Source organism: Colobus angolensis, unplaced genomic scaffold, assembly GCF_000951035.1.
Source record: "Colobus angolensis palliatus isolate OR3802 unplaced genomic scaffold, Cang.pa_1.0 Scaffold217, whole genome shotgun sequence".
In the NCBI taxonomy this organism is placed as follows: Eukaryota; Metazoa; Chordata; class Mammalia; order Primates; family Cercopithecidae; genus Colobus; species Colobus angolensis.
In genome coordinates, this window is record NW_012115344.1 from 6,391,238 (window position 1) to 6,405,968 (window position 14,731).

General features: G+C 37.0%; 1 protein-coding gene across 1 annotated transcript in view; it reads left to right on the plus strand.

Annotated features, from left to right (window-relative positions):
* The first annotated feature begins 5,954 nt into the window (after positions 1–5,954).
* ARHGEF38 (Rho guanine nucleotide exchange factor (GEF) 38) overlaps positions 5,955–14,731 on the plus strand; it is a 127,007-nt gene continuing 118,230 nt past the window's right edge. The window contains exon 1 of the mRNA XM_011943260.1: positions 5,955–6,294. Within this exon, the coding sequence (XP_011798650.1) occupies positions 6,099–6,294 (196 nt within the window). The 5' untranslated portion in view covers positions 5,955–6,098. The remainder of the gene's footprint in view (positions 6,295–14,731) is intronic.

Below are 14,731 nucleotides of genomic sequence, written 5' to 3' on the forward strand. Positions count from 1 at the left end.
TCACTTGAGGTGTCTGATAAAATTTCACATCTCTTGAACTCATCCCAAAAAATAAAGGAAAGGTAATGAGGAATTGTTTCTAGATCCCTTTAGTGGAGAAAAGTACATTTGTTGTACACTTGCTGTATTCGGGCAGTTTTTAGGCACTTGGTATACAGCAGAGTGGCTAAGATCACAGGCTTTCCTGTAAAAGGGGGCTGAATTTGAGTTACTCCATCATTTACTAGCTATTTGATCTTGGGAAAATTACTTAACTTCCCTGAACCTGTTCCCATATTTTAAAATATAGATATTATCCTACCTTTCTCACTATTTTACTTAGGTATAATCCTTACATGTAGTAATTGCCCAATAATAATAAATGACTGCATAAAAACACGTGCGCACATATGTTCATTGTAGCAGTATTCACAATAGCAAAGATGTGGAATCAACCTAGATGCCCATCAATGGTAGATTGGAGAAAGTAAATGTGGTACATATGCACCATGGAATACTAGGCAGTCACAAAAAAGTATGAGATTATGTCCTTTGCGGTAATATGGATGGGGCTGGAGGCCATAATCCTAAGTGAACTGACACAGAAACAGAAAACCAAATACTGCATGTTCTTACTTATAAGTGAGAGCTAAACATTGAGTACACATGGATGCAAAGAAGGGAACAACAGACACTGGGGCCTAGTTGAGTGTTTTGGATGGGAGGAGGGTGAGGATTGAAAATCTACCTCTAGGGTACTATGCTCATTACCTGGGTGATGAAATCATCTGTACATCAAACCCACACAACATGCAATTTACCTATAAAACAAACCTGCTCATGTACCTCCTGAAACTAAAATAAAAGAAAAAATAATAATAAATGATTGCAAATGTTCTCAGCAGTGTCATTCCCACATTTCAATGTTCTTATCTCCTTTAGCAAAATTCCTTCTATTCCTGCTTTCTCCTCTACACATTACTAAAACTCCTTTGGAAAAACTTATAAATGATCAACATGTGCCAAATTAAAAATAATTATTTTCATTTTATTTGGTTTCTTGGCAGGCTATCCTTTCATTTGGGAAAAACTTGCATCTAGACTTCTATGTGCCACATTCCACTGTTTTTCTCCTACTTCAATGGTTGCTTTCCTACTTTCTTTGATGCATTTTCCTCCAAAACCATCTCTAAACTTAGAGTTTTCCAGGGTTTGATTTTGATCCTTCTCCTCTTGGCATATTTTCTTCTTAAATGACCTCAACAATCTATGACGTAAAATAATATGTATATTTTGATGACTCCAGTTTTTATCTAAAATCTAAATAGTGACTCTAAATTCATAAATCTGAAGCATACCTGACATTTCTCTTTTATCTCTTATAGGCATCTTAACACTAATGTATCCTAAATCGAATTCTTGATAATCTCACCAAATTTACTCTTCCTCTGTGCTTCTTCCCTCCTATATTAGTGCACAGCACAAAATATCTTCCCAGTTATTCAATCTTAAAACCTAGAATTCATCTTTCATTCATTTTTTACTCATCCACCTCAATCAAATCATCTACAGGTTGTGTCAGTTCAACTCTTAAAAGGTATTTTGAATTCATCAACTTTTCTCTATTCTTACCACTACTATTGTAGTCCAAGTATTTCTTGCCTGGACTGCTACAATAAGCTCCTAACTTTTGCCCTTTCCTTCCTCTGATTTAGTTTATTCACAACATTATTCAAGAGATGTGACTTCTGTTTTGGAATGATGAGTTTTACAATCTAGAATCACCTTGGATATTTTGGAATCCTGAGATCACATAATGCTAGACATAAAAAGATTTATGTATCAAGTAATCTACATCCAACATTAATAAGAATAGTTGAGGTTATGCTAAGTCTAGGTAATAAAAACGTCCCAAATCTCAGCAGACTAAAGCAACAAAGGATTCTTTCATGATCAAACTATACAATCATCATGGGGTGTCTGGGGGTTTTGTTCTGAGCCATCTACATTCCAGGACTCATCCTGATGGAGCCCCCACTGCCTGGAATCTTGCCAGTACCAATAAGGACAGAAAGAAAGCTATAGCAAAAACACCCACTGTGTTATTAAACATTCCCTAAAAGTGACATACATCATGTTCAATCAATTTCTTTGGTCAAGGCAAGTTGCTTGACCATGTCTAAATCAAAAGGGTGTAGGGAAGTGAAATACCTCCATGCGCCTAAATGGAGAACTAAAAATATTCAGTGAATAGCATTAATGATGAGTTCTCCCTTATATTTTACAAATGAATAAATTAGGACCTAGAGAGACTATGTCAATTGTAAGATCATGAAGCTGATTTACATCACAGTTAAGACTAAAACTGAGTCTTGTACTCACTGTCCAGTGCTTTTCCTAATAATGAACTGGGAATTGTTTGTTCCTTATCCAAACAAAATATGTTTAAATGTCTTAATATCAATATTTTATTTATTTATTTAAGTAACATCAACCTTCTATATTAAAACATTTTTATACCTCTGCTAAAAAATATGAAGCTTAGAGGCCTTGTTCCTCCAGTCTCATTGATGTTCTAGCAAGATGCCCCAGTGTCAAAGCACTCAAAATCTCTCTGACCTGGCTGTTCTCATTTCTAGAAAAACGAAGTTATGTTTTACACTAGGGATTCTAAACACACTGGCTTAAGAAATGTCAAGGAGATAAGTAAGAGAATTGTGAATCTGTGTGTAAATTAAGCACCATCTGTTAAATCCACTAGAAATGTATTCGCAACAAGAACTCCAATTAACAATAGCTTAGGGAGGGAAGATCTATTTGACCCTCATAACAAGTCTAAAGGTGAATGGCTACTGATGTTGGTTCCATAGGTCAAAGGTATCAGAGCCTATGGATCTCTTGGTCTTTTCCCATGGACACAGGAGGGCTGTGACTGCTCCATGCATTACACCTATGATCAGTCTAGAAGAATGCGGAAGGTTGAAACCAGATGAGATTGCCCCTTTTATTGGAGAACCAAAAACCTTCCCAAGATCAATAATCTACCCCTTATTCTAAAGGTCCTATTTGCCAGGACCGGGGTTACATGGCCAACCCTAACAGAAAGGGAGATTGAAAAAAATAGGAAAAAAGATTATCATTGATTGGCCAAGCCTAATGCTGCCTTGAACAAGAGAAGGGTTCTGTTGACAAAGAATAGCCTGGGGGTAGGAGGCGGTAAAAATGAAAACTAAGTAAGCAACGAACAGTGTCTGCCTGATTCCCTGATTGAATAGAAGATTGTTTTGAGAGAATTTCTCTACCATTCTTAAATTTTACATTCAAAATAATGTGAATAAATAAAATATATACTTACCACTGAACTCATAGTAGCTATGTTATGTATCTTCATAATTGGTGAAATTAAAAAACATAATCGGGTGCTGCACAATGATGTTTCAGCCAATGATGGACTGCATATACAATGGTGGTCTCATAATATTATAATATCATACTTTTATTGTACTTTTCTCTGTTTAAATATGTTTAGAGATACAAATATTTACCATTGCATTACAATAGCCTACGGTACTCAGTACAGTAACAGGTTTATAGCCCAGGAGCAATAGGCAGTACCATATAGCCTAGATGTGTAGTAGGCTATACCATTTAGGTGTGTGTAAATACATTCCATGATGTTCAAACAATGACAAAATTGCCTAATAATACTTTCCTCAGAATGTATCCTTGTTGTTAAACAATACAGGATGGTATAATAAAGCTACTTTTAAAGAAAATATATTCCTTAATGTTCACACAGTGACAAAATAGCCTAATGATGCTTTTCTCAGAATGTATCCTTGTTGTTAAACAATACAGAGTTGTATAATGAAGCTACTACAATAAGTTCTGCTATAATACTTGTTTTGAAAATACAAATTTATTCCAACAACATTGAAATGTTAGCGAAGTGTTTGAATATAACATAATTTCGCATTTGTTTGTGTGTGATTTTGTCTACTTGAAACACTAGTCAAATGCAGAAAACTACCCAGATGACCTGAGCCACATACGAATACACAAAACTCACACAGGTACACTCCTCAAACATTACCAGTGACCTCAGTTCACTGCCTGAGTTATGAGCCACACCCATCCACATCTGGTGTAACAAATTTCCCTCTGATTTCAAATAATGCTTCTTTTGCCATTTCACAACCCATAAGCTGTGACCTTTCTGAGGCCCATTTCCACAAGTAATGCCATGTCTTTTTCAAGATAAAGGGTTATATTTGCTCTAGTATTTATGCATTTCTTAAGCATTTATCATGTGTAAATTTATGCTACCGTTTTTATTAGGTCTTGATCTGCTTTTTATGGTCCATTGACACAGTTTCTGAGTGCTGTGTCCTAAACCTCACGTTACGCATTAAGTCCTGTAGTTTTAATTGCACATTTTTTTCAGTGGTACTATATCTAAATAAATCCCTGGTAGCTACCAGGCAAATATAAATAAGTGTGTATATGTATGCATACATTCAAACACATATAATATTAGAACACAACTGAGGCATTTTGACATAAATCCAAAAAATTCCTTTTCTATTTTAGAGGTAAATATGCCTTTAAAAGTATTTGTTAAATGTACTTGGGAGGATTTATTCAAAAAAGACTATCAATTATATTAAATAAAAGCCATTCAATACGCCAAGCTATATATAGATGTCTCCTTAATGGGTGAAGATTTGTCATTTATCTTTTAAGATAATTATGTAAATTATATTCAGCCCACACATCCTGAGCTGGGAAATGACTTTTCTATCTTTCTCCTCATTTATAAATCTTTTCTAACAGAAGTTATGCAAGATTCACACTGGTCAGCACAGAGCTGGATTTTGGTGGTCCCTTTACAATAGGAGAGAATCCATGTTCCTCCTTAGGGCCTTTCTTTTCCTTAATGAAGGCATACAGAGCACTCAGCACATTCCCAGAGCTTCTTAGAATTTCTCCCTTGAGAGATCTCAGGAAATATGAGGAAAAACAACTTCAAAAAAAAAAAAATTAATGAAAGGCCTATCACTGTTCGCCTTTCTCTCTTTCAACAGCTGCCCTATCCTTTCTACTTTCTAGAAGTGTAGTGCCTCTTCAGTTTCAAACATTTTTCCTCTTCTTATATTCCTAAGGTGAGATGCTCTTTTCTGGGACTACATCTATGAAAGGGACAGGGAAAAGATCTTACAGAAATTGAACCCTGACACGGGGCTTATTTTCCTAAGGACCAGAACATAGAAGGATAGGGTGGGACCATGGAAGGATTAATTTCAGGCAAGGGCAGCCTGTGGAGAGTGAGAAATCTGAAAAGGCTCTAGGCTTCTATGGGCATGCCCCTCCACTTCTTTTGCCTGCTGCCAGATGACTCTCACGTGTGAATCCTTATTTCCTCAGGAATGCGGATCAGGGTTTGTCAAGTATGTTTTTAATAAATAATTGTTGAATATTCAACGTTCACAGGCAGAAGCATAACTTTGAGTGTGCCCAGTAATCACTGAAAATGATTCTGTACTCACTGTTATGATGCAAATGCAAATTCTTATAGCCCCTGCACTGACTCCGTGGGTCACCTGTGAGTAACTCTAGCCAAAAACCACACACAAGCCCCAGTCTGCTTCCAGGCAGCAGACCACAACACAGTGTCCTGAGCGCACCTGCACACACCCATGGCCACACATTAAACCCATAAACGGTGGGTTATGCTAACGTGTACTTCCTTCCTCACTGCCTCACCTTGTTCACTTTCCTTTTTCCCCACCCCTCACCCCACACAATGGGATTTTTGTTTGCTTCAGTAGCATGTGACAGCGCTGTCCCTGCTTTGCCTAGCTCTGTGCTGCAAGTCTCTCAGGTAACAGGTGGCAGCTTCCCCTGTTGGATTCTAGGTTTAAAAAAGAATGACCTCATGTGGGTGGAGCTCTGGGACTTCGTAGAGGTGGTGGCAGTCACAGCCAGGTAACCCTGGAGTGAAGCAGTTTAGTTAGAAGGGGGCAGATAAACTGGTCATTCTAGTGGCTTTAACCCTCACCCTGAGGCGCCTTAGCAACCAGTCATTGCCTGCAAGCCTCTAAAGCTTGTCTTTGCCTCATATGGAGCCCAAAGAAGTCACTGGGAAAGAAAACATGGTCACCAAGAAAAAGAATCTGGCCTTCTTGAGGTCCAGACTCTATATGTTGGAGAGAAGGAAGACTGACACTGTGGTTGAGAGCAGTGTTTCTGGGGACCACTCTGGCACCTTGAGGAGGAGCCAATCTGACAGGACCGAATACAACCAGAAATTACAAGGTAACCAAAAAGAAATCAATTGTCCCAGTTACTGCACTCCCTGCTCCATTTCTGCTACGTTTCCATTTGCAAAGAAAACACACAAGGCAGAGGAGAAAATCAAATACCACCTCTCCTTCCCACAAAATAAGAAGATGAAAGTAAATGTGACCTGTAAATTATAGGAAAAATTTTTTATTATGTGATTCAATGTTGAAGAGTCAATTCTCAGTTACTCTTAATATTGCTGGGGTTTTCTTTTTTTTCCTGGTGAGGGTAATCATTTTTCTTCTACCTTCTTCTTTTCTTCTCCCTTCTCTACCCAACTTAAGAAGTGGGAAACACTAGAAAGCAAATAATTTAGAAACCTACAAAAGATTGTTCATCTCAATGAGTAGATATGTGATATTACACCATGAGCTCGATCTAGGTAATTATACTGAACTGTGATTGTGGTTGTCTTAAATAGGGGCATGAAACTATAATCATGTCTATGAAAAAGAAGTAATGTTATAGTCAGAGAGACGGTATAACAAGATTTGCTGAAATTCACTTAGGTGATCATTTCCTTTGAGTAAATTGAATAATACTCAAATATGGTAAGAAATGTTTAGGAGGCTTATTTTGAATGATATTTGAGGAAATAACTTCAGTTTATTTTGTGATAGTACTAAGATAGTTTGGCACAGTTATAATAGCACGTCGTTTGTTTCAGGGCCTTGATCTATATCCTGTCATATCTATCCTTTCTTTCTCTCCTCTGTTTCCTGAAGGTCATTTTTTCTAGTAAAACTTCATTTTGATGTTGATATTGGGCAGCATTTTATGTCTTCTCTTCAGTACCTGTTATGTGGTCCTCCAGAACTTGCCTCTCCTACTTTTAGCACAAGGTGTGTTTGAACTCTCATCATCCTACTGTGAGCTGTCGTTTTGTATTTAAAAACTATGATGAGGTCAGAAAGACCGACAGGACATGCTTATATTTAACAAATCTCTTTCCACAAATATGAGCTTAGATTTAGTTATGCAAATTAATTAAGTTAAATAAGCTACATTAAATGCATTTAAATTAAATCTAAAAATTATTACTATGAGTTAATGTTTAAAAATTTTAAAAAAGTACTGGTAGTTCAGGACTAAAGCACAGCATCAAACTTATCCTCAAATACTTTTTTTTTTTAAATGAGGGAGGGTGTTGTTTAATCTTTGAAATTAATTTTTCTGAAGGCAACGGATACATTGGAAAGAATGGATGTCTTAAAATTTCAACTTTTATTTTAGATTCAGGGGGTATATATGTTTGTTACATGGGTATTTTGTGTGATGTTGCGATTTGGGTACAAATGATCTCATCACCTGGATACTGAGCATAGTACCCAGTAGGTAGTTTTTCAGCCCTTGCCTTTCTCCCCACTCCAGTAGTCCCCAGTATCTATTGTTGCCACCTTTATGTCCATGTATGTCTAATGGTTAGCTCTCACTCATAAGTGAGGACATACAGTATTTGGTTTTCTGTTCTGGCATTAATTTGCTTAGGATAATGACCTCCAGTTGTATCCATGTTGCTGCAAAGGACATGATTTTGTTCTTTCTTATGGCTATGTACTATTCCATGATGAATAGGTACCATGAGAATTTAAAATCATACACATTAGCTTCTAATCCTGGTTCTTCAACATACTACCAAAGAGAACTTCAGCAAATTACTTTAAATATCTGAGCCTCAATTTTCCTGTCTGTGAAAGTGAGACTAATGATACTTGCCACATAGTGTTGTTGGGAGATTGAAATTAGATAATTACATAAAACATCTAGTATACTGGCTGACAAATTTTAGGAATAATGGCTACCATAATGATAAAACAGAACTTGCACAATATTAATCTAAATTTGTATACCTTATTTCTCTTTTTCAATTCTTTCTTGTCCTTTGATAAAGAGACCACGTCTAAAATTCAGGAAAAGCCCATTGCTTTATCCCTAATGACATGTGTTTTCTGTCCGAGTTTCACTAATTCAGCATCTATCAGAGTATTAGCAAAATAAAAATAGAAAATAATTTCTGCTACTGACAAATTTTTGCTTACTAAATTTACCTAAAAAAAATAAGTCTATGACCACACAATAGAGCAGACATGGGTTGGTTACTTTGCAGAAGACCTCAGGCTTCTTATGCACTTCATTTGATTTGTGGCTTCCCTGTGCTCTGTTGGAGTCTTTGAAGGTGGAAGGCAAAACTCAGGAGTTAACACATACTTCTAGTCTGTGCTCGAGAAAAATCACCAAGAAGTATAGAGGAGCACATAAGCCATAAAGATAGATTGGCCTCCTGATAAGTAACATTTTTAAAATGTAACCCTTAAAAAAACCCAAGTCTGATTATTGAATGCCTGATACAGCTTTTAGCATGGTTCGACTAGAGCAGCTTTGGCAACAAGTGAAGGCATTTTCTCATTAATGTTCAAAGCAATCAGTTCTGTGTGTTTGTTCTGTGGCCTGTACAATACCCATTATTATGCAGATGAGTCCTAAATCACCTTAAGAAGCTCTTTATTATTCAAATGCGAGGGCTTTTCCTTTCCCTTTCTTGGAACTGGTAGTCCCTGGGAGGCACTGAATAAACACCTGGAATGGTTAGAGCCCTCGGATAGATGGCCTAAAGCTCTTGTGAGGTCAAAGAGTGCTTTCAAATACTGGAATTTCTGGCAACACCACATTCCTCAAATTATTCAGCTGGTTATTTAATTAGTTATTTAATTGGTTGTCCTTCAATGCTATATTACTTGAGTAAAATTCACTGTCCTAACTCTCTGGGGAAGCAAGTTCTCTGGGTTCTGGAAAACGTAAGATCTTTCTCTGGCGTTCTTGAGCTTGTCTTTTAACTCATAATACATAGTCTATCTGCTCCATTCAATTCCTCACATCACTTTAATAGCATGAAACTTAAGTTGTAATAACAATTTTTAAAATGGCACACTGGCCGAATTAAAACGACAGAACATGGCTCCAACGAGGACATACTAAAACCTTTGCAGAAGATTGTGATCACATCAACACAGTCATTCCTACTAAGCCTCGAGTTGTACAACAACAGACAGGCTACCCTTAGGCTCCTTTACTCCTTGAACAGAGTAATTCAGTTGACTAGCATTTATTGAATATGTTATACCTTGTTCTTGGAAATTAATTTTTCTCAAGGCACTTGATACATTGGCAAGAATACAAATTATAAAATCATACACGTTTGGTAAATTGACATTTATTGAATGTTTTATATGCTGTGTCTTGAGGGTTAAAATGAAGAGGAAAAACAGAATATGTGCCAGGAATTACAACTACAAAATCATTAAGAAAACATGTCTGACCTTTACTCCAAAGAGGCTCAAAGTCTGGTTGGGAAAGATAAGACAAGTAAACAAATAAATGCAATAAAGTGGCACGATAGAAGTGGAGGTGGGATCAGTGGGTCCACAAAAGGAGGAAATGGTCTATTCAGGACTGCATGAAGGAGGTTGTCAGAAAACGGTGTTTCTAAGGGATGATAAGGGTAGGGATGAGGGAAGGTACAGGAAAGAGAAGGACATTTTAACCTCTTCACTGGATTTATCTCTGTCTGAAATTGTTTTTGTTTCCTTGTTTATCACCTGTTATTGACTGTCCTTCCCCTCCCTTTTCTCTCCCTCCCCTCCCATACACCATGAAAGAAACCCTATCTGTCTCAACTGTTTCATCTCAGCAGCCCAGAATACAGTAAACACTCAGTGACTATTAAATAGAATGAATGACTTGAATGATCAGGCCCAAGCAGGAAACTGCTGTGAAGAAAGGCACCAAGGCCTGAAATAAGAGCCACTGTATGTATCTAAATATGTGGGGACACATGTTTCTATCAGAAGGATGATTCTTCAGTTAAATGAACATCAGAGATTAAAATGTACAGAATTTGTATAATAAGTAATTCCCAGTGGAAGCCTGTTTCATTCCCAACTTGATCTTTCAGAGCACACAACAACCATTATTTCAAGAATTCCTCTTCTATTTGTAACAAGAGCCAACTTAGCTCCCACTAGCTCAATTCCTCATTTCCACTCTACTGGGGGCCGTAGAAATTACCTAATTGCAAGAAATTTAGTGGTTGAGTTGTAAAAACTCAGAAAGGGTTTCATAAATACTTGTATACATGACCTCTACATTTGAAATATGCCTAATTTAAATAGTTATACAGAAGTGTTTATGTGCTTATGCACATGTGTGTATGTGTGTGTGTATATATATATATCCAATATGTAGATATAGATATACGTGTATGTACGTGTATGTGTTCATGTGTGTACTTGAGACACTTTTTTTGCAATGATTAGACTTTTTATTGAAAGTTACTGTAAAATTTGAAGAACAAAAGTTTACTAACATTCAGGAGTCTTTTCTGAAAACCGTATATGAATTATGTCACTGACATTATAGGTTTCCTCTCAGTATGGCTACTATGGACTGAATGTTTGTGTTCCTCTAAAATTCCTATGTGAAACCTAATCCCCAATGTGACAGTATTAGGAGGTGGGGTCTTTGGGAGGTAATTAGGTATTGAGGGTGAAGCTTTTGTGAATGGGATCAGTGTCCCTTAAAAAAAAAAGACAAGAGAGAGCTTGCTTCTCTCTACTCTCAGCCATGTCAGGATACAAGAAGGTGGCTATGTGCAAACCAGGAAGTGGGCTCTCAGCAGGAATAAGATCTTCTGCATTAGGAACAAGATCAACTTGATTCTGGATTTTCCAGCCTCCAGAACTGTGAAAAATAAATATTTGGTAAACTTAAGCCACCCAGTCTCCAATAATATTTGTTATAGCAGCCCAAACAAACCAAGACGGGTCGATTACCTTTATCCTCTATGGCCACACTAAACTTCTGTTTCATTTTCTGGCCAATGCATATTTTTGTTTATCCAACACCAGATGAAAAGGAGAGAATATATGGGTAAAATGCTATTACCCATTACCACTGCTGGTAACACAAGGCAAAAATTACTTCTCCATTTCATGGTGGGTCTGTGGTACCTTCTATTTTTGCAAAGGCTATTGTATCATTCTCATTAAGATCAATTATCTTTATGATGCCCAAAGTTGTTTTACTATGGTGCTAAAGATGAACTACCCTACTGTATGAACTTTATACAAAATAACGTATTGTGCCATGTGGGGACAAGGGGCTCAAATAATAAATTAGACTTGGTAAGACTATGAGGCCATTTAATTTAAAATGTTTTTTAAGAATATAGACAGTCTGTCAGGAAGCAGAAATTAACACGGGAAGACTTGCTGAGTTTTGTTCAAGGCCAAATGAAGAATGGAGTAAAACAAATTGTCCAGCTTCCTGTGCTTGTTTCTATCCCAGTGCTACAAACCCTTTTTGTTCGTGTCTGTTCTTTGATTAGTGAGTAGCTCCTTCCCCTTTATCTGCCTTCAAACACTCTATAGTGAAATGGGAAGTATTTGAATCAGCAATGTGACACCAGTACAAATAGGTGTGTGTCATAGTTTGAAGGGCGAATCTTTTTAAAAGGCAAGACGCTTTAAAAACTCAGTAACTTTTGTCTTACTTCAGGCATAGAAACCAGTGTCAAGCAGGGTATTTTACTTTCCTATTTTTTTCAGTAGAGGCATCTTGCAGTTTTTAGAAGGACCATTTGTGTCAAATAATGTGTGAGTCACAGAAATTGAGACTGTTTGAGCTATTCTACTACTACCGCATTGTGATGGGCAAATTTATTCCTATGTTTGACTGATATGACTTTAGGCGTAACTTTCTTAAAAGTAGCAAACACAATTTCTAGTCGTGCTTTTTTTGTTTGTTTATAAAAATTACGAGTTTATCAAAATGAGACACCAAGCAGAAGAAGGAATGAAAGAAAGGAAGGAGAGAGAGAAGGGGAGAGATAGATAGAAACCAAGCAAGCAGCAAGCATGAATAGAAATATACCTTAAAATAGTAATATAGTTGGAGAAAAGATGGGAGAAAAGCACCCAAGCTACATTCATCTTTGTTTCTGTTGACACAGGAAAAGAAAAAAAAAAAATCTCTGTTTATAGAATTACTTTTCCTTGATGCCATAATCATGTTAGCATCAGTACCTTTGTGAATATTGATTTGTTGATAAAAGTAAAATTATTACAAGAGTTGCTAAATTTATAAATAATATCATTCTTAGAAACAGTTAAGACTCAAAGTTATGGCTTATTTGGGAGTCCTACCTTCACTTCTAGACTGTATCTGAGACTGTGGAATTTTCTGTTCAACAGGTCTCAGTACTGGCTCCAACATTTGCTTGGACCTCTTCTTATCCCATGTTCTCAAGGGCAGACTGTGGTTGCTGGTGTGCATGCTCTTAGGCCTAAGGGACAATTGATTATGGAGGTGTTTCTGGAGCTGAATCATGCTGGAGTGTTCAGATCATGCCTACCAGGTTCCTCTGGGTGGGAAAGCTGGTAGAGAGAAGAGTAGGGGGTTCAAGCCTCAAGACTGGGTAGGAATGCATGTGTCCCATGGCCCCCTGCCACATTTTGGCATAAAACTCTGAGGGATATGAGAAATCTAAATTAGAAATTGGCCTTTCAGGTTGTTATAAAATATATTTATCAAGACAGAAGGATATATCACATTTTATTTAATAGTTTGCCAGCTTGATTTATAACTTTTGAATATGTAGATTTGGTATGTTGGCCTCTATCTGTATCCTTGCTGCAGGTCCCACAAAGGAGGCAGCTATGTGTGGTTTTTGACTGTAATCTATTTCAGGATATAACCCTTCTTCTACACTAGGTTGTGAAAGTAAGAGGGAAGGCAAGGGAAGGGAGAGATTGAGTATTAATGTTATGTTATCTGCTAGGAACTATGCTAGCCAGACACTGTCACATACACTGTTACCGAATCCCAACATCTCGTCTCTTCAGTTCTGATTTTATCATTGAGAAAAACAGGTGGTATGCCTTGGGCTTGAGATGTCACACGCTTTGAAATATTTGCAAAATAGAATGAATTTAATTAGTTGACTCAGTAGGTATTTTATACATATGATTTACTAAGAAGTCAAAGCCATTTGATGGTTGCAGCACATGTTTTGTAATGTGATGACATTTCTCCGCTACCATAATAAAGCTTAACTTGCTGTTTTTCACTTTGGAATATATATTCTTTCTTTTGACTTATAGTGGCATGTCCCTGCCAGAGTGTCACTGTTTAATAAATACATTTTTTGTTTAGTTGTCAGGGAACAAAATTACAAAGGTAGGTTAAGCAAACCTGTCTTATAGTAATAGCTTAATGATCTCCATTTCCTGCTTCATTGAGTATCTTGACACTGAAACTCATCTTTCTTTAATTTTATGCCTGTTGTCATTTATTTGCATCTCAATAAAATTTAATATCTATCAGAATAACTGAGAGTCCTATTCTACAGCAATGAGAGGAGGGAATACATTTGCAAATTAAAAGAATGGAGTTGTATGGGGGAAACAAGCAACTTTTTATCTGGGTAGGTGATATTTCAGTAGAATTCTATGAAGTCAGCTTAAATTGTGAGCCGTAACTTAAATGCAGCAGGAACACAGGGTGCTATGATTAAAAACCTTTGTCCAAGGTTTTCTGAACATTTTTTTTCTTGATTAATGAATCAGAGTATAAATGAATACTCTAAGATACCTGCATTGAAGCCCCCGATAGAGGATGCAATCTTAGACTGACATACAATTCTTACTTAAAGAAGAAAACTTAAAGGTCATGTCATCTAGCTACTACTCTAAGTATTGTGAGTCATTATAGCACCTCACAGAAACTGTCTTTCCTGAATGCTTCTTAATGTTAGGTCTCCAATGTCCCTACAAAAAGCCATCACAGATTTCTCCTTCTGTGTTTGTTGTGAAATGGTTGATGAAGACATTGTTTACCTCTCTCAGTGCCATCCAGATTTTATTCAATGGAAAGCTGACTCTCCTTAAGAATAAAAACATATCCCTTCCCAGATAAAAACAAGCCATTTACTATATTTAGCTGCTGGGAACTTATGGTCAAATTTGTTTTTGTTCCCAGGCCTTTGTATTAGCCATTTTGTCTGTCTAAAAGTTTCTTTCCCATATAGGCAGAGTCTGGTGGCTCGTGCCTATAATCCCAGCACTTTGGGTGGCCAAGGTGGGTCTATCGCTTGAGCCCAGGAGTTTGAGACCAGCCTGGGCAATATGGTGAGACCCTCTCTCTACTAAGAAAAAAAAAATTGGCTGGGTGGTGGTGCATGCCTGTAATCCCAGCTACTCGGGAGGCTGAGGCACAAGAATCACTTGAACCTGGGAGGTAGAAGTTGCAGTGAGCTGAGATCCTGCCACTGCACTCCAGCCTGGAGTCTCAAAAAATAAAAAAATTAAAAAAAATAAATAAATGACATAATAAAATAAAATAAAAGTTTCTTTCC